General features: G+C 41.9%; 1 protein-coding gene and 1 long non-coding RNA gene across 6 annotated transcripts; both read right to left on the bottom strand.

The window, feature by feature from the left end:
• Window positions 1-578: 578 nt before the first annotated feature.
• Window positions 579-23754, bottom strand: WIPI2 (WD repeat domain, phosphoinositide interacting 2). 5 transcript variants are annotated; one of them, XM_071761403.1, is made up of 12 exons: window positions 23449-23754; window positions 14244-14326; window positions 9556-9725; window positions 8466-8562; window positions 7781-7878; window positions 7316-7408; window positions 6465-6535; window positions 5459-5566; window positions 4532-4696; window positions 3434-3541; window positions 2146-2243; window positions 579-1304 (listed from the first exon to the last, which is right to left on the bottom strand). In XM_071761403.1, the coding sequence occupies exons 1-12, from the start codon at window positions 23520-23522 to the stop codon at window positions 1192-1194; spliced, it is 1278 nt and encodes a 425-aa protein (XP_071617504.1). In that variant the 5' UTR covers window positions 23523-23754; the 3' UTR covers window positions 579-1191. The 5 variants fall into 5 exon arrangements, with proteins under 5 accessions (XP_071617504.1, XP_071617502.1, XP_071617505.1 ...); XM_071761401.1 differs by having other exon boundaries at window positions 2113-2243; window positions 23449-23748; XM_071761404.1 differs by lacking the exon at window positions 7316-7408 and having other exon boundaries at window positions 2113-2243; window positions 23449-23748.
• LOC139804303 (uncharacterized) lies at window positions 14339-22717 on the bottom strand. Its single transcript, XR_011729331.1, has 4 exons — window positions 20172-22717; window positions 19271-19580; window positions 16860-17028; window positions 14339-15632 (listed from the first exon to the last, which is right to left on the bottom strand). It is a non-coding gene; the product is annotated as an uncharacterized lncRNA (long non-coding RNA).
• Window positions 23755-24416: the final 662 nt, after the last annotated feature.

The following is a 24416-nucleotide window of genomic DNA, read 5'->3' as shown; positions in this document are numbered from 1 at the left end:
AAAAAAAAAAAGCACTGTTATCCAGCAGAAGAGAACCCAGAACAAAATTTATCTTTCTACCTCATTTATATTTACAGCATTTTATGGAAAACAAATAAATCATAAACCTCCACTGTTAGAGCAGTACACTCAGCCCCAGCCTGAAGAGAAGCAAGAACTGAGAGCTGTGCCTTCCAGCTGAAAACCTTAAGGCTGTTTCAAGAGTGAGGCTGCCATACTCTACAGGGACTTCCATCCAGCCTGACATAATCCTTGCTTTGGATAATTAAAACAGTATAAAAAAAAAAAAAAAAAAAAAAAGTTATTGCTACTCTGCCAAGGAAATAAGACAATCTACAGGAAAGAAAGAAAGTGCATTCCAAGTCTTCTCTAAAAAAATACCCAGAAACTCAACAGCCACTAGCAGACAGCCAAATACTAAAGTTGTACAACCAAGTCTCCAGCAATTCCTCCTCCATGCTACTTTCCTCCTGCAGCACCTCCTTTTCTTCCCTGTAAAGGCACTTTCCATATTCTATATCCTTATGCAGGGAAACACATCCAGTTTTCCATCCCAGCAAACAGAACAGTCCCACAAATACACAACATTCAGAAGGAATTTTAATTAACAAAATGGTCCAGGAAAGGGGAGGGAGAACCCCAAAAAAACCAAAAAAAACCAGGCCATTGCATTTGAAAGGTTGCATGTCAGTCACTAGGTATGCCTGCAAGCCCATGCACAGGAAACCATTTGGACCTTTGTCAGTGCAGAACTAGTCTCAGCTTCCAGAACCACTTCTTGACTCCTTCCTTATATAAGCTAAATATTATATACATATATAAAAAAAATACAAACTTGAGTTTGCTATAAAGTGGCTTCTCTCTCTCCCCCTCCTATGCTTGCTTGGCACATGAACGCATGCAAAGCTATCAGGCTCTGAGGGCTGCACAAACAGCAGGTTTTGGCAACAAAAAAAAATAAAATAAACACAGCTAAAATAGATAAGCAAGATTAAAAGCCACTGAATTGAAAACCATATATTTGTCCAATTGTATAGAATTAGAACTACAGCTACGACTTAAAACTGCAAGAGTCTGTCATCCTCTCTCCCAACTCATGTCAAAGTTCATAGCAGCATAACACGAGATTCCTCAGGAAACATCAAGCCAGTGTTCTCTGCTTCAGGAGTGAGTGAGTTCACAGGTCAAGGTTCAGTCTGTCCGAAGGATCATGGGAGGATGCTCACTGTCTTCATCCAATCTAAGTGAGTTGGTTTCATCTTCCAGGCAAACTCCACCCACAGCACCCAGGTCATCTGTATAGGCTGGAGAGAAAGGAACAAGTAGTTGGGGGGGGGGGATCAGCAGCACAAGCTGAGGCTTGCATCCAAAGTCACTAAATTTAGAGCTGAAGCACCAGACATTACTTGCAAGTAGAGTTTTACTACCACCCTATGTTTGTTTTTATCATGATTGTGTTTCTCTAAGCCAAGACCAGTTTAGGATCAAAATTAAACTGCTCTGTGTGTGGTTTCAACACATACTTGTGCTGGGCAGGCTGATGTTTTTCTTCATCTCCACCCATGCATGATGGCTGCAGCTGCAGTACTGCTGCTACATGTGCAGCCTGTCCTTCCTCTGCAGCTGAAGCACTGACCTGAGCACCACACAAAGATGGCAGAAACCCCACTTGGGGAGCTGCAGCATTAACCAAATTCTCATCCTTTCAGTTTAACAGAACCAAATCAACCTAACAGGTCATTGTTCCCATAAAGGAATGACAGGAGCACTTATCAACATCACTAAAAAAAAAAAAAATGGTGTATAATTCTGATGGTGTGCATGAGGTCTGGAGGCAGATCTTCTTCATGAAGTAATTGTGTCAAGCAATGTAACTACCACTGCAATAATCAACCACAACTTGAGACACAGTTCTACTCAGAAAGTGGCAAAGATGAGTGATCCCTCTATGGGAGGCTACACAAAGTGCACTTTTTATACTTCTCACCAGTGCTCCACATCACAACTGCAGTTACAAAAAGCTTGGTGTTGAAGCAGCTGAGCTCAGGCAGCCATCCAGAAGGAAGCAGTACCCAGAGGTGCTCTCTGCCCCATTTCCAGCCTTCTCCTTACCATGCCTGGTGGGTGAGGAAGGCACATATGTACCTTTAGTCACAGCAGCACTGTACGTCTGCGCTACCAAGGGCCGGTCGTGGGATGCAGACTCCAGGATTTCGTTGGCTGGCTCCATGCTGCCATCAAGCCTACCAAGGAGAGAGAGGTGAGCTGGAGAGGTGACCCTGGCATTGCACATTGTACCTGGGCATTGCACAGCTTCAGCTGACAGCTACAGGATAGTATCCCACTGGATGTGGAAGGAGAATACGTTTACACACGTGACAGGAGGAGCTCGGTGCCTCCGTTCCAGAGGTGTCGAGCAACGCTTGGTGTTTAGCACTGAAAACTCAGAGAGATGTTTGGCTCTGACATGGCATTAGGATCTAAATCCTATGAGCTGATTCCAGGAAAAAAGAGATTCCAAACAAGAGTGCACGACTCAAAAGTTAACAGCCCTTCTAATCAGCAATGTTACAGATTGTTTCTTGAGCTCTGCTGACAACGGAAGTGGTTGCTGCACAGACACACACCAGAAATCCCTCTCAAAGGCATCAGAGCATTTCAGATATTAAGAACTTGATAAAATCCTCCCCCTGAGACTTCACTTCATCTACAAGTCAAACCATGTCATACCTTAAAACAGTCAGATAAAGGTATAATTTTTTTTGACAAGTACCACAGACTGGCCAAAGCTGGAAGCCTGAATTATGATGGTGAATTATTGGTGTTAATTCTATAATTGATCATCTAAGTAATTCAACTGTATTACCCTACCCTTTCCTGCCAAATTTTATTAAACAATAAAACACCTTGTCATGCTTTCCCTAGGTGTTCTACAGGACTGCTCCAGAACATTAGTTGGCTGGCTTACATGCAAGGAGGTTTAATAAGGACACCACTAAAAGAGAGAATAAAGATAATTTTATAGGCCAGATTCCCTCCTGTGAAGTCAGGGCAACATCTCTGTAATTGCTTCATTTATTGATGAAGAGGATGGTGTCAGAAGTTTCAAGTTCTTGTTTAAGTAACTGAACTCAAACTGCCAAGTAAGAGGAAAGAGGATCATTCAGCTAACAGTGATTGAGCCTTCCCTGCCCTGGGGCAGTGTTAAGTTTCTGCTGGAAAAGGGGTGTTTAGGGGAGTGGATACTGGGAAGGGAGGCACGGGGGGGATTCTGAAGTTTCTCATCCACATCAGAGGTCTGGAGAAAGATGACTTTAAAGAAGGGAATTATTCCAAGTTAAGACTTTTTGCAGAAGGGAACTAAGTTTAAAGAACAAAACCGAATTTTGTAGAAGAAATAAAACAAAAGAGTCCTCAGCTCATGGGGACTCACTTGTGCTGTTTCATTAGTGTGCACTCTCCTCCTTCTTGGGGGTCGAGGTTGTACATGTAGAGATATCCATCAGCAGCTCCCACCAATAAACGAGGGATCTTCTGGATTCTGGAAGGGTTTAGGGGAGAGCAACAGTTTAAATAAAGCAAACTGTGCTCCCATGATTTTAAAGCCACTCCACCCCCACCCCAGTTTTGCTTCTAGACAGCAAACATTGTTATCAGTTAAGACTGAGCACCTAGGAAAGAACAGGGCATAAAAACTCTAAGGTATAATCCCATCTGGGGAGTAATGGGACACCAACAGGAATCAAGCAACTTTATACATAACCCAACAAAACAGATTCAGAAGTTACCCCTTTTTTTTTCCAAGCTTGGTGCAACTCCAGAGACAAATATTCTAATGGGGAAGTATTTACTTATTTCAGAGATGTTTTAAAGGCTTAATTATTGCTTAGAGGGTGCTTTGAGATCAGAGAAGTGAGCGTACAGACAAAAGTAATTTTATCATACAAACTATAAACCCTCCACAAAATCAGTTTACTGCCACCCAGCTTATTGATTTGGCAGCTGTGCCACATGGGGCCTGCTTTTCACAAAGCTAGAAAAAAGATTAGATTTAGCCCTCAAAATTAACTTTAATGAATGTTACATTGTTTTAGAGACAAAAATAACCTGAAGTAGCTTTCAAAGACTTCTTTAATGATTAGCCTGGCTTGCCTAATTTTGCAGTTCACTAACACAACATACACTATCACACCACCTGGCAGTCATGGAAGCAAGTGCCACAAGCCCACGGGTCTGTTCCCATCCTTCTTTTTTTTTTTTTCAAAATTAAAAAAGACATCTTCAAACAACACTCAGAAACAGTCTGTTCTTATCCCAACATTACACCTTTCCCTCCTCCCCTTGCAGGATTGTGAGGTGCTACCTCCAACACATTGCCCTGAAGCAGGAAGAGGCTTTGAAATGATTACAGGTGATCTGTGTACTACCCACTCTGCTGGAGGGGAGGTTATGTTCTACAGGGTCAGCCTCTCCACACCCCAAATCTGGCAGCCCTGAGGGGGATGAATGCAGACTCCATTTCTCTACTCACGTGGCAAGGGCACAGATGTTTTTGTGCCCACAGAACGGCAGTCGGACTGTAGCAAAGGCTCTGCCCTGGTTGAACATTTCTGTTACTTGAGAGGGCAGATAGCTGGTTGAGGCCATCAGTACTTTCCCAAAATAACCTGTCCAGGTTGTAGGCTCTTCCTGAGGTCTAACAAGTTAAAAGGAAAAAAAGAAAAAAAGAAAAAAAAAGAAAAAAAAAGAAAAAAAAAATTAACGACTTCGCCTTCACAGGAGAAAGGTTTGTGAGCACTTGGAATCATCTCTTCAGTTTTAAATAGATTAAGCAGCTACTTGTTTCTCTTTAGAAATAACTAAAACCCTTGAGGACTCTAATGCACTCTGTTTATGCTGCAGGGCACAGTGTGTCCTACACTACCCTCTGTTATTTAAGCACGTTTGATTGTAAACTGACACATCTGCTTATAAAACTGTATTTCATAAGGTTCATTATACAAGAGCAAGATCTACTGGGAAATGCTACACTTGAGGATTTTGTTCTCCTGTTTATCACCGAGCAGATCATTGTTTCCAACAAATTCCACAGATACATGACTGTCCTCTCAAATCATTAATAGGAACATTTTATAACTTGGTGACTTCTAGAGCCCTACAGGCAGCTGGGAGGCACTGCTGAGATAGCTCTTCCCACACAGATGTTAGAAGAGGCAAAATAAATGTAACTGAAAATGTTAAAACTGCTCCACATTTGCCAAAGATTGGTCAGTTTCTCTTCAGCAGAAATACCTTTTCTTTGGGAACAGAAAACAGTACACAGCTCAGCTACAGGTGCTGATTCACAAGAGATTTCTTATGCCCTTCCCTTTACAGAAGTGTTTAAGGAGAAATCTGTCCACACTTAAAGCCTTTTCCATAAAAAAAAAAATAAATCTAAGGCACCTCTGAAACGTACTTTTCTTTCACAGTCTCAAGTTTGAAGATGTGCACTGTCTCTGTGTTACTGGATGCAGACAGAAACATGCCATCCATGCTGAAGGCCAACGAACAGATGCTCACACACCTGGGGAAAAACCAGACAAAGAAAACAGAAAACAATGAGGCATTGTTTTTGACATTCTAGCACTTTACCAGTTGGTGTAAGAAGAAAGCTAGTGTTAACTAACTCATGGGAATTGACTTAAATGAGAATTACTTCTCCACTTTGGTAGGTAGGAGTCTTTCTGCACATTCACCACTAAGGAGCTCCATAATGTTCACACGAGCTGCACTGTGAGAGCTGGGAGGAACTCTGGCTGCATGGTAGACTCATCTGCTCTTCTTCTCCTGTCAGTGACTGCAGGTGACTCCCAATTAAGCCAAAGTATTTGCCTTTATTATTAATTAAGCAGAATTCTCAGTCATCACTGCTTTGCAAATAAGAAAAAAGAAAATTGCCATAATAAACATTCTGAATTCTGATACCTTCCTAAAGCAAGAGCCCCACTAATGATTTTCCACTCTGATGTACATCAGATATGGGGACCAACCAATAACAATCTGAACTCAGTCTTACTCTGTATAAAGTACAGTAGAACTACAGTTACTACCACCACAGATCATGGTGCTGCTGTTTCACAATGGCTGCAATGCTCACAGCACCAAGAGGATTTAGAAGAGAGTGAGAATATTACAGGTACTGTCTCCAATTACCATAAGTATCTTATAAAAAAGGTGACCCACTTGAAACAAGTTCCCTCAACAAGACCAAGAGGCAGGACAGTTCTGACAGAATTCATTTGTAGAACAGTCAGGTCCCAAGGAGAGAAATTGGAAGACATTCAAGCTGAAACAGTTATAGTGTACAAGCAGGTATGAATGGGGATGGAAATAGGCAAAAACCAAGATGTCCTCTCAATTGCAGAACATGGAGATCTATCATTCAGAATGAGCTTCAGATAATTAGCCCAGTTGAACTTTACCTCTTCACTCCCCTTCGGAATTCAAAGAGTTTTTGTCCCTCTGGAATGGAAAACACTCTTATTACTGTCCCCTGTAAAGACAAAAAAAAAAAAAAAAATTTCACTTATAGTTTGTTCACTGTGTATTAACTCCAGTGAGCAGAGTACAACTACAAGCAGCAAACATTTTCCTGTTAACTGATTGCCTCTGATGCAGACCACACACAAAACTGAAGTATCTGTGGAGCTTATTTCTAAGATGTGCCTGAAGAGCAGAGAAACAAGAGGTGGGAGCTAGTAATGCAGAGAACAAGCTATGCAACAAGAATAGCCCCTTCTTACCAGGTTTGCTCATGAAAATGAACACACTGGGTGCAGTCATCTGGGCATCTTTGTGCCTTCATCAGATGCAATCAGTTACACCTTTATACCTTAAGGTTATTCTCAAAGAACAAAGGCTTCAGACTTTCTAATTTATACCATTTAGATAGACAACTTGTCATCGTGTGCCAAAGACTGGCAAGACACTGCTCTCTATCCTGACCCAAGTGTCTTGGCATCAAAATGATGACATCAAAACAAGGCAATTTCTAATAAATATCCTGCACTAAAGGGAGAAACTCACAGGATTGTCCTAATCACAGCCAGACTAAAAGATACTTATTTAAATAACATTATCATCCAACATTTCACAGCACAGCAATTGTGCCAGATATCATTAGCAGTTCTTAACTTAGATTTGCCATTAAACCTGTAAGCCTTCTTTTTTGGAACTTGCACATGGAACTGTTCACAATTAAAACTTGCTTCAAAGGCTTAGAAACAAGTTTCATTTCCATCCCTGCCAGCAAGTCACTAAAAACCCACCTTACCTTTTCTGATGCAGTGGCAAGTTTAGTACCACTTGAGTCAAATGCCAAAGCAGCCAAGGGACTATCATGAGCTGGGATCATATTAGCAGCTCTCTGCAGGAGTGAATCAATGAAACAGAATCTTAGCAGAGTTCAGGTTAAAAGCTCCATGTTTGCATATTCAAAAGCACTCAGATATGGGTAACAGCCTCAAGATTTGTTTCAGTAACTGCTAAGCACTGGAGCATAGGGAGTACAAGCAGCAGAGGGACACTTTAAAGATAAATCAAATAGAAATTACTTTGCTCCATCCATTTGCCCAACTCCAGGCATCAAATGTAATATTAGTGTCTGTATTTTCCTGGTGGATGTTCTGTGAAGCACAGCTTGAAGAGATCCTGCAAACTGGCACACAGGAACCTAGGTGTCTGGTAATTCCTCTCTGAGCAAGTTATGGCATTTCCAAAGATGGATAAAAATCCTCACCAGATTGATGGTGTCAAAGACTTGTACTTCTCCAATAGTTGCACTTCCTGGGTAGGCCAGGTAACAGTTATCATTGTTTATTGATAAAGCACACAGCCCTAAAAGGGATGCAGAAACAGAATTAGAAAGAGGCAAATTCCAAGACCTATGCAGCAAAACTTTCAGATTTTGCATTGAAATATAACAGAGATGCCTCAAGTTATCCTCACAAGGTATGAAAAGAAACAGAACTGGGATAAGTAATTCCAGAGTCTACTTGCAACATTTTCAACTATTTAACACAAATTTTTATATTAAGTAGGAAAGAATACCCATAGAGCCACACTAGCTGATTAAGTGGTATTATTTCCCATGTCTGCCACGACTCCTGAAGACTTAACCTGAAAAAGTCTTAAACTTTACCAACTACTGTCAAATTTCTAGTTTCTATCACTCCTAACATTTCAACACATTCACTTCAGGAAACCAAAACACTGGGAAGATGCAGTTTAAGGCAGATTCTGCTATTTGTTCTCAGAAACCTCATCTGGATTGAATGGGTAGGCTTTAAAGACAACACTCATGTATTTAATTGTTATTTCTATTTGACAGTGGGATCAGCAGTGCTACAGTTCCCTGTAGGAAATGTCATGTTGACACAGAACACACATTTTGGAGCTAAGACAGTTTCTAACACCATACTGACCTGCAGGATTGGGAGGTGTCTCCCTGATTGTGTGTAATACCTTCATGTCTCGGATGTTGTGTATGTAAAGAGACTCTTCCAGACAGACTATCAGCCTCTAGACATGGGAAAGAGGATGAAACACTGATATCACACTGCAGTTTATATTAATTTATCAGTCCTAAAAAAAAAAAGTATCCAAAATGCAGTAGGTACCTTCCAAGACAAAAGGTTGTACCCACCTGGTGGGAAGAAATAAGAGGCTGGTAGGAAATAGACAAGAAACACCTTCTGACACCTTCAACAGCTCAATACTACACTCAGGCACTTGAAGTGACCATTGCACTTCACTTCTCTCAACCATGCCAGTGTAAACTCATTTAAATAAAAAAGGTTTACATTACTAGTTTAAGTCAGTAAGCCAGAAACCTTCATTTAAAGCTATTCAATTCTTACTCTGAACTTAAGTACTCCCTCCCTCCACCTCCCCAATAATTCATCCGTGGAAATAATTTTCTGCTTTTGCTAAAACAGAGAAAACATACAAGACTTTTTAACTATTTACAGTGCCTACCACTTAAAATAATTTGTGAGGGACTCTTTTTCAAAAGCTGTTGATTAAGTTCTTCCAAATCTCGTTTATGCTTTTGCAGACTACATCTGGATGACTAAAAAGTTGTTCCTTATTTAAAGCCATTTCACTGTGCCAGCAACCAAATAAGTCACTGTTTCCTTTACAATTTTAAACAGGAATCCTATCCTACCACACCTGATTTTTGGTGGCAGGAATGGACACCAGGAAGATTTTCTCCTTCAGATGCCATTCTCTTAACTTTGAATGAACTGGCTGAAGACCAGAAAGTTGGTATTTGCAGAAGAAGCCACTAATGATTTAGGAAGACAGCAAACTATGGTTCCAGGGACTTCACTCAAGAAGTTAATCAACAAGTACTCAGATGCCACACAGAAGCTACAGTTGGAAAAGTACAGTGGAAAGAAAGTAGTATTTCAAATGGCAATTCTGTCACCAAAGGATGAGACATCAGTGAGTAAGTGCTACTGTAAGATCCACAACCCCTCCCTGTGTTTTTCACCTAGAATTACTACTCACCTGTCTATTGAGTTTGACAGCTAAGATGGTGTTGGAGTAACTGTAGTTGCAAATCTCTGTCCCCTTCTTAAAGTGACAAACTTTCAGCTTGCGTGGAGCTTTAAGGCTGACTATGGCCACCAGACTACTGGAGAAGAGCCTCTCCACAATGCACACATCTTCTGTGTCAGCTGAGGAATCACAGGAACAAGGGAAAAATACAGTTTTAGGGAAGAAGAATGATGCCCATCAACAGGAAACATTTTCTAAGAAAATATAATCTAGCAGCACAACACTCAGCCACAACAGCTCACAATCCAGGGGGGATGCAGGACACAGTTTTAAAGCAGCAAATTGACACAGAAAATAATGATTTACAAGGATTTTCTGCCACCCTCCCCCCTCCCTCAGGTGTCATGCAAGTTTACACCTCAGAACAGAGCACGCACCTCCCCAAGATCCAGCAGGAAAAAAAAAACCCAAACCCTCAAAGATACAAACCCCAGCAAAATGTCAAATTCCAGATTCTTACAATCTTATCTCTGTAAAAATCTAGGAATGCAAAAAATTCTTGAGGTTTTGAAGGTCTTTTGCGTGCACTTTTTAAAGGAATACAGTGCATGGAAGTGGTTTTGATGACCAAGACCCTGGAGTTTCTGCACACTTGTTCATAAAAAAAAATAAGTCTGATCAGCTTAAAACTGATATTTTAAGACTGCTTCAGCCACTGAGTAGTAATTTTTACACATCTTTCATCTGAGAGCCTCTAAAAACATTTTGTACAGGAACCAAAGCCCAACATGTATATGCATAGCCACAAAACAGCATTGCTTTTGTCCTACATTCTACTCTGGAAACACTGGAGGCAAAAGAGGAATGCAAGTCACCATTCAAACTGTGGAGAAGAGTCCAAGGATCTCTGGCAAAGCAGCATTATCAGAGCATTTGATTATAGCCCACTATGGAACCAAGCTAGCAAGCAGCCCAAGTGCCACCCTGGCTTGGGTGCTCCCTCCAACCACCTCAAGATCCCCTCCCAGAGCCCCAGGGACAGAGAAAACAGAATTTTCACAGCAGGAGAAAGCTGGTGAGGGTTTTACCACTCTCTGCAGCTCTCCCACAGCTACTGGCTACATCTGCCCTTCCATTACTGTCTCAAGACAAAGGACTTGGGCTTTGATGGATCAAAGCCACCACACTTTTCAGAAGTCTGTATCTGGATTAGCTCAATGCTTAACACATTCCAAATAGTAAAACTGTCCAGTAAAGAAAAAAAAACAAAACCAAAAAACCCACTATTTCTGAAGGCTTCTGTTTTGGCCAAGAGACACATTAAATAATTGGCACTGTTCTTGTCAGCTGTGACAGAAATTCCCTGAAAAAAAAAGTTCTGCCCAAGATCCTCAGCATATGACAATGTCACCACTGTGTGACATGTCTGCTTTCAAAGTGCAGTTATGTCATGAAAAGGAACAGAAGATATTTAATGCTCTACATTATTTTGAAATAGAGAAAGTCTCCTCATGGAAAAGGAGCAGGTTTGTACCATGCATTTTCAGTATTTTATGCAATATAATTGACTTTTATCTACATCTCATATTTAATATGGTACATTTCCAGAAAAGACAAAACAGCAGACAGAGGCTTTGAAAATTCAGTTTCCACACTTTTGCAACAGGGATAATGCATTTTAGCAATGATGTTGTTTTCAAAGAACTGTTCTCCCTTTTCCTGACACTACACATGAAAAAGAAATACAAAAATTTGCTTCAGTGATGTTCTGCATATGCAATGAATTTCTGCAGAAACTTTCAGATGCAGAGGTACAGGGGCCTTGAATCTGACAAGTAACATAAAAGATTCTCAAATATTTTACAGAGCAGTTTATTAGATTTCCATCTGAGCCTGGAGTCTTTCATGATGACATCTTTTTGTAAGAGTCAGAAGACCAGTACACAGAGACACAGAAAACAGACTGCTCCCTGCTCCTGGGGAAGCAAAGCTTCTTTCCCCAGTCAGGGACAACTGTGGCAAGACACAGCTTCTGGGATTTGTTCCTTTCTGGAGCAGGCAGGAAAACTGGTACTTCAGAGGAGGAACAGTGGCAAAGATTCAGATAGAAAAAGTGCTGTCCTTGGATGCACTGAAGGGAAGTGTAGGCAGCAGGGAAGGCACAAAGAGCACTATGAAGAATGAAGCAGTCACAGAGCAGAAAAAACTTTCAATAAGAAAACCTTTAAAAGGTATAGACAATCCTTCAGTCTCAGTGTAAAAAGACTCACTCTAATTCAGTTACCTTGAGAGAAAGGCTTTGTGATGGGCTTTTAATTAAATTCACTTGGAAAAGACAGGATACACCACAGTTCCTTTGTCTTCCCCTAACAGGAAGAAGTGATAAATTCTCTTCACAGCTCCCAGGTCATGTATACTTCCTAAAGAGGAACCATTCAAGTACAGTACCAGGCTCTACTGCACATCCTACACCCAGCTGTCTTGAATTAATCATGCCTTTAGAAGCACTAGTCAAATCCTACAGCTATGCTGTTACTCAGATTGTGGGCTTTTTTTTTTTTCCTTTTCCATTTGTATTTTCTTCTTTACACTGCACAAGTGCTCATTCTCAGACCTCAGGTTCAAAAATACAGCAAGAACAAAAAGAGCTGCAAAATGATTGAAGCATCAGCAGTGAGGAGAGAACAAGCAAATGCTTAAGATTCCAGTTTCATAAATGTAAGCTTGTAGCATCACAGACAAGAGCTGGCTAGAACCAGCAAGGTTATGGTCAGCTATGCTTTTATTCCATTTTGAATCCAAGAACATGAAGCATGTTCTAAGCATTTATTGAGCCTTAAAGCACCTCCACTACAATTCTTATTTTCACAGGGGAATCAGCTGAGCAGGGACTTAGGTGATTGGTATAAAGTAGAAGTCAGTGATGGGAGCAGACAAAGAAACTTCCCACTCTGTTCAGTTTTTTCTCTCAAACACAAGACATCTGGGGCATATTCTGTATTTTACTATAGCTACAAACTAGGTTGAAAAGCAGGAGGCACATGGCTAGGAGGCCACAAGATATTTTTTATTATTGCACCCAATAAATAGGAAGCCCTCCACTCCCCATAATCAGATTTTAAAACAGGTGTGGTTTATAAGTCCAAGGCTGAAAATTATTTACCTGTGTACAAAAGGTAAAGGCCTCCACTATGGGGGTTTGCTGCAGAGATTTCGTGTCCTGTGAGCAGAGGTCAGGACCAGCTGGCTCACAGAGGCCAAACCATCACATTTTCTACTAAATGTTAGCACACATTCTGTATTTATGGACTTCACAAGAAAGAAAACACAGAATACCAAAAAGGCCAAGCCAACACAGGTATTCCAGAGCAGTGTGAAGACAAGACTGGAACCAGCAGGTCTAGATTCTAATCCCAGCTGCTTTATCAGTTTATTGCAAACTCTTAAGCCAGGCACTTCACCCAAGCTGTGCTTTTTTTTTTCCAAGGACTTGCCAGAAGCAGCAGTCCTGCAAAGTTCAGCTCAGTCTCTCTTAGTGTGCTTATCCAGTGTCTTGTGTAACAGGAGTCACCCTCACTGAGCCTCCTGGGGTGCTATCAGGGCAGACACTGGAAGTGCCTGACATGCTACAGAGGTCAGGTACCTAAACTCAAGAGCATAAAATGGAATTCACACCACAGATTAACCAGCACAACCAGACCATGACTCAAACAGGCAGATGGAGCTGCACTGCAATTCAACCTGACCACAGGTGCCTCATCTGAACCTGACAATGACTTCTCTCTCCACTGGCTGTGTGCAGAATGAGGCCATCACCACAGATTACAGGTGAGCTGAATCACACACCATTTTCAAGGTTAGGATGCCACAGGATCAGGTCACTTAGGGAATGGAGGCTGAAAACAAGGCTGTTGTGTAGCATGACACACCAGGATATAAAAGCTGACATCATAGTTATTGGTACCATCACAGCTATCAGTATCACATGGAGTTTATAAGAACACTCTTACAAACTAAATAAGCTCTTAGAAACTAAATAGTCAACTAGCAGTCATAGTTTACTAATTAGCACCTCAAAAAAACCCAAACCAAACCAAAAATAAAAACCAAAAAAACCCTCATGAACTACTGGCAAAACAGAGGACACCATTTTCCCCTCAAGCCTCCCTCTGTTTCACCTCATACCCTACTCAGCTGTGATCAGTATCAAGATGTTATGGGAATCTGGATTATTCACCCTTTTGGGTGAGTAACTCTGCAGTGATCACATTGAACACTATTTTTCTAACAGCAAATATTAGGATTCAAGAAAAAGATAACTGAGGCTTTAGTAACAGCCCATTAGTGGCTGCCTGTCCCAGCATCCAAAAGACATTTACATCAGTAATTTTTTTTTATGCTCAGCTGCTACACAACCTGGCTATTGAACATAACATTAGAAAAGCAAGGAGTTCCTCTCATAGCTATTACCAAATCTCACAACATACCAGCTAAATTTCACTACAGAAGACTGACATAGAGTTTTACCCTGCCAGCAATCACTTGTTTTGTATTTGTCTGATATTTCATCATATACTTAAGGTTCCTCTTATGTCAATTTCAAACCACCTGTGAAAAAATGAAACACGTCTTATTCTTTCCAAATCAAGCCAACTGAAAGGATAAAAAAAGAAAAAGGAAAAAAAAAAAAGTCTTACTGCATTCATAGATCTGCTCCAATTTGTCCACAGAAGAAAGAGAGAAGAATTTGTAACCTGATTTACTGCCAACAGCAAGGGATCTGGAAAAAGAAACAACAGTTAGAAACAAATTAAATCAGTCATGAATTACCCCAGGACAGAATCTTCCCCTATTCTAAAGCTCCAGTTGAGTTAGCTCAGTAAAAAAAGGATAAAAAACCTTGACTAAAAAAGCCATGACAGACACAGAGTTTCATTTCCCCAACTCTGGAAGGGCCAAATAGCTTCAGAATTACCCCAGGTGTGGAATCTTGCTTCACATTTTATGAAATATGAGTTCAGAGCTTCATGTAAGCCTACTGCCCAACTCAGACTGGTGATTTCTCCACACAAACTAAGAGCTTTAGTTGGGGGGAGGAAAGATGAATAATGTAATACAAACCCATTACATCATTGCCTCATCATGAGAGGTGACCTCCAAGACCTTTTAAACTGAGATTGTCTGGGGATTTTTTTCTCTTTATACTGTAACCTTCCCTAGCCACCCCAAAAGAGCTTTCCTATTAAAACAAAATAAATAGGAATTAAAGACTGCCAACTGTAATTTTCTCTGGTTTTATTTGATGATCTTCTAGCACCTTCAAGGAACATTGTTAAGTCTCAGTCTTAAAAATATTCATGCTGAATCTTTGATCAGAGACACCCTCTCAAAAATGCTGCTCACTGATGTTAAACAGATTTGAACAATAGTAGAACATTAAAAAGCCAACTACAAACCCTGCTTTCCTCCATTACTCTATTTTCACACTTAGGTCACAGACCATTTAATTGCTTTTCCAGTCAGCATCAAAGACAGGTCTTAAATTTTAAGCTAGAAAAACCTTTAGGGTTTTCTTGCAGGCCTTTAGAAATCCAGGCAGCAGACAATGGCACATTCTCATTTGGCCCTCCCCACATAAAAGCTGGTTTTATCCCACAGAAAACTGCCAGTCAATATAGCTGCACAGGAGTGCATTAGCATGCTTATAGCTAATGTATTTCTTACTGCCAGGACACATGGAGGAAAACTAATTAAAGGCCAATAAAATGTATTCTGAGATGCCAAACTGTGGAGAGTCATTCAATTCAAGGCTCCAACCCAACCCTGCCAATCACTCTGCCAAAACACTCTTTCTGAACTCACCAGGATGATTCTCTAGAATGCAGATGCACTACCAATTAGTTCTGCATTTAGAGTACAGATTCCTAGAATTCTTGGTCTTCCTGTATTTTTCTCTCATGGCTCCAAAGTGAGCCCTTTTTCAAAACTTCAAGGTACCTTGATTAAAAATTGTTCCTCAATTGGCTTGCCCCCTGAAATTAAGATCTCAAGCTATAAAAATCAGCTGCTGGTAATGACCTTCTCTTCTAGCAAAAAAACACAACTGGCACAGTCTGGTTAAGAAATTGTATTTGAGAAGGTTTAAATCTTCAAATTAAAATATGCACCACCCAGGCAAGAGAAATAAGCCTCCCCAGATTCAATAACCAAGATATTAAAAAAATAATATTAGGCTTAGAGACAGAATAGCATCTATAAATTATATTATAAATTATAAAACTAACTAAATTTTGCTGCTCCTCCTTAAGTCACTTTAAAAATACCAAGTTTAAATTCACTTCAGATAAAATCAGTATGTTCAGCAGACTATATTAGGTTAGTCACCAAAGATGCTTCAGGGTTTTCCCTCATCTACTTTTGTACCACTCAATGAAAATCTAAATTCTGTGAAAAAAATATGAAAATGTAATTTGGAAAAAAAAAAAAATAGAGTTAGCTTTTCTTAGATCATCTCATCTACTGCTTCCCCAAAAAGTTCAATGAAGAATGACATTAAAACTGTCACTTAAAGGTAAACAAGCACTCAACTGAGTTAAAAATAAATGGTCACAAGACTCCTTGCAATATGAAGGATCTACAAAAGACAGAGGATGATCTCCTTGTGGAGAATTCCACACTGCAGCTATCTCTGTGTTACCTGGCTGTTGCACAGCTCTAGACACAGAATATTGCTGTATCACTGAAACCAATGGGACAGAGAGGGCATTTTTCTTCTCCTACAGCCCACCAGTAGCTCTTGTCAATAAGCTTCAGGCAATGATGAAAGAGCTGTATACATGATAAAAATCATTAGGCTGAGCAGAGGCCAAAATGAGGGAGCAAAGAACAGATCTTTCCATCCATGGTAACTGCTTTTTGTTATTCCTTTCAGGATCAACCTGATGAGGTCACAAATCATTTGTTTACACAGGACAGCTTGAGTCAGTATAATTAAACCCACTTCAGGATACACACAGAACTAAAAAACAATCCACTTTTCTTCTAGAATAGCATTCTTGGGTTTGGAGGGCTTGGGTTTGTTTGTGTTTTTTTTTTTAAATGTAATCTCAAATTCCTTCTTATGAAACTATTGGAAAAAAGCTTTTTCTATGTAATAAGAGAACTCACTAGGCTGAGCTATACCAGCATAATCATAATGATTTAAATCCCCCATCTTCCCCTGCACAGATATTACACTTAAGCCCTTAAGACACCTGATAGCCATCTAAATGTCCAAATCCCACAAAAGCAGTAGCTAACCAAAATTACCTCACCTCCAAAAAAATGTGCATCCATATGGGGAAGAAATATGATCAATAAGCCATTCAACTATTGCTCAAATAGACAGTAGCCAACATGAGGCTGCTGTAGTTTATCAGAAGCTCCTTTTACAACGTGGGTGTTACAGTTTATTATTACCAATTTTCAGAAGCTGATGAGAGACTGAAATTGAAAATAAAATCAATATTAAAAAAATGGCTTTTTCTTCCAACATTATGCAACACACAGGTGTTTTTTTGGCTCTGTTATGTGTACCCTCTATTACACATCTCAGGCTGTAGGCTTTGAGCTATTTCATCATTAAGGTTGCTTAGTCAGTATAAAATTAACAATATAGTTGTGATTTATGAAACTGTGTTTACCTGCTTTTTTCAAAGATAATACTGAAGTCTGATTCAAGACACTACATAAATATTGAAGAGTATTTTCAAGAGCAGCTGTCATAAATAATTAAAACTAACCTCATCAAGCAAACAGATTTATGAGATCTCATACACTCATTTCAAGACACTGACATTCACTGTAAGTGTGCTCACCTAGAGTGGGAAATCAGCTGGTTCCATCTCTCTGGCTCTTTAGAAACAAGTTTTTTCAGATTAGAATCATACAGGTTTTTCTCTTGCTCCTTTAATGTATATACAAAGGCAGAGAACCAGTCTTTTTTCCCTTTCTGCATGATAGAGGCCCTTAACTATTAATCAGAAATATTCTACATTAATCAGAAAGTAAGGACAGCTCTCATATTAAAATGAGTTGCAGCTGCAGTATAAACACAACTCCAGAAGACATTACTATTTTAAATACCTAGTTAATTAAACCTACTTTCATGATGATACAGCCTCATTATACTAATGCTCCACCTCACTTCAAAACCAATGTAAATTTCCAAAGACAAAACGTTTTGTGAACAAAGGCTTCTGATGAAGAGAGGGCAAATAATAATAAAAGAAAAATCAATGGAATTACCTAAGAACAGAATTACTTAGAAATCGACTTTGCTTTATTTCTCCCTCCCAAATGTCTGCTGAAACCAAAGTTGCAACATCTTACAGACATGTCTTCAAAGAAAGGTCAAGAATGTCATTAATTTGGACAAGAGCTAAATAAAGACCCTCATACATCCAACAGACTGATCAGTATCACTGACAAACCACAGGAGATTTTTCCCATTGTTCTTTTAGTAAAAGAAACCCCCCCAAATGCAAATCTGCTGCAGCAAAAGGAGACCACACTTGCTCATCAATTACCAGCAGCAAGCTGGGACAACAGAAAGTTCAAAATCCCAAAAACAATATGACTGCTTCTTGCAGCTCTCTTCCCTGAGCACTAGAGCTACCTAATTGCTTTTTTCCTTCCTTTTTTTTTTTTCTTTTTATTTACTTTTGGTTTGGCTTCAGAGCCTCCTCAGAAAAAAACCAGAGCTCTCCTGTCCTCAAAAATCACAGGTGAATGACACCTGGACCTTGGAGAAACAGGCAGAGGAGTGAATGCTCAGCACCTAACTCCTGTTCTCTCACCACAAGCAGTTTATTCCAGAGATACAAACACCACATGGTCAGAGGATCTGCAATCCAACTTCTACAACATGAACAACTTCTTCTACACAGGCACAACTTGAGAGCTCTGAGCATTTCCTTATAACACAGAAGGAAACTGATTTATTTGGGCAGAAAAAAGGCAGAGTTAAATCAGAAAGAATAGATATTGTTCAGATAACTGGCAGATGTAACTCCATACATAAATGAAAGCTGAGAATAAAGAAGACCCTGCAAAAAAGGCACAAATCAGTGTTTTCATTAGAAATCAGATGCAAGGCTTTGCGGTGTCCTTTCATCATGAGAATGCTTTCAAACCTACAGTGACTATTTTGTTTCCAAGTGCTGTTACTTGATTACTTATTTTCAAAAAGGTGACAAAATCTTCTCTACAGTCTTGCATATGTTTCACAAGTAAGTTCTTTGGGTGTTTTGGATTTTGTTTGGGTTTTTTACAAAGATCTGAAGGCTGCCTTTGGATAAACTTCAAAATCATGTGTTCTCTGGGAGTATTTGTGTAACAATTTAAAGACAAAAGTTTTACCTACATTCTAGATAAATAAAAGCTCTGAGATCTTGAAGTTACAACTTTGCTTAAAAAGTTACAAACTTCTATTGCATTAATGCCTTTTCCTTATGGGTTTTAAAGCCTGTATGAGTTTGTGAGGTGACTTTTATTTTCTATAAATGTACCCATGCTCAGTTCTAGGAGTTCTCCCAGAATCAATAGAAACAGCACTGGAGTTTAAGCAGTGCTTCTTACCAAATATGTATCTTTACACATTTCCAACTACTAAAACATACACTGAGGTCACCTACAAGCTTCTACTGCACAGTTTTGCTAAGATTCCTGAATACTAATCAGTTACCTCACTTTTATCTGCAAGCTGGAGCTTCTGCCTCCCAATCAGATAATGCCAGTCATGCTGAGTTGTGCAATGAGTGAGCCACTAGGGAAAAGGGCTTGGTCCAAAACAAGCAGGCTAACATCTTCTGAAAATGACCTTCTCTGTGTTTTTTTACTTAATGAAAACATATTGTATCAAAGAGAACCCACAAACCAACTGCTTCTGATGCCTTATAGGTGGAGTGTTTCCAGGCAGGGTTCCAGGTCCAAACAATAATTCAGCACTCTCCTGTAAATAATGCTGAGGGCAACATGGGATAAAGAGACAACACCTGCAATAACAAAGATACTGTTCCAAGAGACAATGTCACTACCTGCAGCATCCTTGAATGAAGAAGAGAAAAGTGTAAAGCCTAAAAACCCAAACAAACCCTAAAAGCAAGAATGAGGCTATCAGGGGCCAGGGACTGTAACAACTGGGAAGAGCAACAGCAACATTATTCTAACTACCAGCAATCCAGCTTCCCAAGGCTTGGAGCCACCACGGAGCTCAGGTCTTTCCAACAGGAGGCAGTAATTACCTGTCAACCTTTCACAAAACCTCAGAAAAGTTATCTTGATACCTACTTTTACCAGCCAGAAGTACCATCTTTTCCTAACATTAGGCACTTGGTTCTGTTGTCAAGGTAAGCAAGAGACATTTGAGCACGAGTGGTACCAGCACCTCATTAAGTTGAAGTTAAAAGCTTTAAATGTAATAACAATGCACTCATGTAATTTATTTTCCAGTTTTGTCTGTCAGCAATTTTTCTAATTACTGAATCACACCTTAAAACACGATGGGAGCTCTGGTGACTGGGAAGATGTAAACAACGCTTCTCTTTCACATATCCTCTGAAAGAATATGCATTTGTTTACCTCACCTGTCTGGAAAACAACTCCAGTTACTTGTAATGTAAGTTGAAAACAAACAAGCTCTCTGAGGCCCACCATGGGAGAGTGTAATTAATTCCTAATCAGGACTGGAGTCATTCCTAATAAAGCTCTTCTCACCCAGTGAGCAGTAATGATCCAGGTATCCAGAAGAGCAGACTACTGAACCCAGAGAGCTGACTTGTTGCTCTATTCAAACAAGAAACTAAGATCATGGGTTGGGAAAAAAGGTAAAGAAGAAAATAAACTTTAGCATGAGGAACCTGCACAACCACCACATTCTACTCAAGAGAATGAAATTTGGTTATTTGGGTCACTTCCCACATTAGGCAAGTGTTTTAGTAAGCAGCTGCAAGATTTACCACTTCACACTTTTCTTAGAGATATTTCTTTTGAAACATTATTAGAAATAAAGATACTTATTCCATGTCCTCCAGCCATCTCACCTGTCTCAAAGTAGAGTGGCCTTTTAATTATTCTCTTATTATTTTTATTATATTTTATTATAATTTGAGGGGAAAAAAAACCCCAAAACACAACAGGAGCCTTTTTTTTCCTACATGTGATTTCTATAACAGCGGTCTGAAAATAAAAATAAAAATAAAAAAAAAAAAAAAAAAAGCCAAGATAATGAGAAAGACTTTGTATCCCAAGACTTAAAACACTTTTAGGACACTTTAAAAGATCAAATCAAGTAGCAAAGTGCCATACACAGTTGAGGATTAGAACAGAAGAAAGTCATTAGCCACTTGTCTCCCCACCCTAAACTCCAAGTTAAAAAGAAATCACATTCTATTCTTCCTTGAGGAATGATTTCAAGGTGTATGAGCCAGAGATGACCTAAAGAAGCTTATATTCCATCTGCTTTCTTCTTACTTCTGCCTTGGATTTTTTCTCAAGTCAAGCCTGCAGCTCTCTTGTTCTGACAATTTGTTTTTTAATCACAACTTGATGACCTTTTAAATATATACAGCTCCTCACAAAGCTAAGGTGCAACTGAAATGAGGCAGCTGCTTTGAGGCAGGCAAAACAGTAAGCTTTTAGATCAGAGCTGGACAGCACAGTTTAACTGGAAAAATTATATAATGACATTTATAAGCTTAAAAAAAAAAAAAGAGGTGAGATTTTCTAGCTATTATGAACTTGGTTTAGCTAGTAACAGGTAAAAAATGGATGGTATCTGAGCAAAACACAGGCATGTTTTACACACACAATGCCAGAGCAAGCTGTATATAGTCCTCAATTAACAAAAAAACTCCATGAAAAGTAGTTGCAAAAGTCTTTGGCTTGAATCAACATATGGATAATGATTTACTTACAAACACATAGAAAACTCTTGCCTCCCCTCATAATTTATCCTATGCTATTTACTATTAAATCTATTCTGCTCCACTTGTTCATCTCCTCAGCCCCAACAAAAGCCACACAGGCAAACAAGAGGTCACATCTTGTAGAAGGAAATACTTTCTCCTCAATCTTGGCAGCCACTGTAAATAATCTTCTCATCTTCCCAATTCCCACATACTATGCTGCATGCTGAAGGCAGTCAAAGATCTCTTTTGTGAGGACAAGATAACAAGGCTTGTAAAATAAATAAGTTGTTAAAAGAAACAAACCACCACAACACGTGTGGATTATGCTCTGTGATGCCAACCTGAGATCATTTCCTCTTACTCACTTCCTAAAGCAAAACTCCTCCTTTCTTGAGTACAGCAAGTTCTTTTGGTTATTGCCCCCTAGTTTCAGCTCTCAGGTATTCAAGACAGTAAAATCCTTCTTTAAAGGTCCAATTCTAACCATTAGGAATTTCTTAAAATAAAAATTATTGCTCTTTAAATATCCCATATAAAAACTACTATGTGCTAATTAATCTTTTTACACTGTAAAGATTAAATCATTTGCAAGATGTGCAGCATAAACTATCTGACCCTTTCCAGATCTTAAATCCAAGTAAGTGCAATTTCCAGAACTATGTGAGAAAGTCCTCCTGTTCAAAATCAAACTAAGCACGGGGCTCATAAAAATATCTTTAAGTCTAAGGCACACTGCTTCAACCCTGATTAGGTAGAAATAAAAATGCTGTACGAGAAGACAGCTATAATGAACTTCTGAATGAAGCCTTTGCACCTCCTGGAAGACTTGGGTCTTCATCTTATTTCAGTCTCCCCTAAAATCCGGGTGTTCAAGAAGCAGAAAGAGCTCTCCCTCCCCTTCCCGCAGCAACAAAGAGCAACGCCTCGCGAATACAAGAATAAAAAAACCCAACAAACTCCCCAGGGCAACAACCTGGGGGAAGGAGAAGGCAATACACTGCAACCACAGCTCAAGCAGCCCATTCACCTTTTGCTGCGTGTCCCTACGACAGCGGCCTCACCCCCTGCAGCTCCACACACACCCCCCGGAGGGCAGGCGGGGTGTCCTGTCCCGTCCCGTCCCGTCCCGTCCCACCCCTCTGGCTACGGGAATGAGGGGGACCACGACCCCATTTCGCGGCAGCGAAGGGGCAAAGGCTGCAGGGAGGAAGGGGCTGCAATGGGACGGGACACACATACACACACAGGCTCCCCCCCCACACTCCTCCCCTAGCAGCCAGGCCTCCTCCAGCCTCTCCGCTGCCCCCTCCCTCCCTGCGGACAGGGCCCTACCCCGCTCAGGTCGGGATTTCCCTCTGCTTGGGACCCCCATAGCCAGGCCGGGCTCCCCCCTCCTCAGGGCCGGGATCCCCTCCACCTCAGGGCACGGATCCCCCCTTTCCTCAGGGTACAGATCCCCCCCTCTTCCTCAGGGCACGGATCTCCCCCTTTCCTCAGGGCACGGATCCCCCCCTTTCCTCAGGGCACGGTTCCCCCCTCTTCCTCAGGGCACGGATCTCCCCCTTTCCCCAGGGCACGGATCCCCCCCTCTTCCTCAGGGCACGGATCCCCCCCTCTTCCTCAGGGCACGGATCCCCCCCTCTTCCTCAGGGCACGGATCCCCCCCTCTTCCTCAGGGCACGGATCCCCCCCTCTTCCTCAGGGCACGGATCCCCCCCTTCCTCAGGGCACGGATCCCCCCCTCTTCCTCAGGGCACGGATCCCCCCCTTTTCCTCAGGGCACGGATCCCCCCTCCCTCAGGGCACGGATCCCCCTTCCCTCAGGGCCGGGCTCCCACCCTTCTCAGGGCCGCGCGGGGCTCTCCCTCAGGCCGAGCCCCTCACAGCCAGGCCGGGTCCCCCTCTCCTCAAGGCCGGGCTCCCCCTTTTTCATGGCCGTGCTCCCCCTCCTTACGTGTTGTCCTGGTTGAAGTTGGCGAAGAGCAGATGGCCGCTGCCGGCGTCGCCGCTCTGACTGGCCAAGTTCATGGCGGGACGGCCCTCACCACCCCCGTCCGGCGGGGGATGGAGGGGCTGAGGGAAACACACACACACACCCAATCCTCCGGCAGACAACGGGAACCTCAACCCCGGCGGTCCCGCTCCCCGCCGCACACCCGCGGCCTCCTCATCGCCGCCAGCCCCTTGTTTACGCTGCGGGCGGCGGAGCAGCCCCGCACCTGCGCCTGCGCCCGCCGCCGCCCCCCTCCTCCTCCCCCACCCCCTTCCCGGCCACCGTACCGCCGCCGCGCACGCGCCCGTCCCGGCGGGGCGGGAGGAGGAGCCGCGCGCGCGTCGGGGGTTCGGGTGACACCGGAGCGGATCGGATCGGTCCGGACCGGACCGAACCGAACCGGATTGGGTGGCGGGGTTTTGCGTGACCCCAGGGTCAGTTCCCATCTCAAACACTGTCCCCGCTGTCCCCAGCCTTGCCTGCGGTACCGGTTGGGTTGTGATAGAACCCGCAAGGTGGCGGCCCGAGCCCGCTGGTGCTGCTGCAGTTCTGCTCGGTACCGCGGGAGGTCCCCAAGGCTCAGCAGGTGGGACAGCAGGCGCTGAGGGACAGGGACAGCCTGTGCTGTGACACCTGAGTGAAATGGCCTCGACGTGGCCAGGGGAGCATCGGTGCTGGGAGTCACCGGGTCCGGGAAGCGGCTCGTGGGGAGGAAAGAAAACGAAACGAAACGGGAAACTGGACTGGGAATGTCGAGAAAACGGATGGAAACCATGGGCTTGGTCCTGGGAAGAGTAACTCCCCGGGAAATGAGAAGGGAGTGCAGGGTTGGTGCCTCCTGGGAGCTCATCCGGGAGCGATGGAGCAGCCTCCTTCCCCAGCCCCCCGATCTATAACGGGATCCCCCGTGTTTATCCACCCTCCAGCTG

The sequence above is a fragment of the Heliangelus exortis genome, chromosome 17 (assembly GCF_036169615.1).
Source record: "Heliangelus exortis chromosome 17, bHelExo1.hap1, whole genome shotgun sequence".
NCBI classification, from domain to species: domain Eukaryota; kingdom Metazoa; phylum Chordata; class Aves; order Apodiformes; family Trochilidae; genus Heliangelus; species Heliangelus exortis.
The sequence above is the reverse complement of the archived record's forward strand: the minus strand, read 5'-3'. Positions and strand labels throughout refer to the sequence as shown.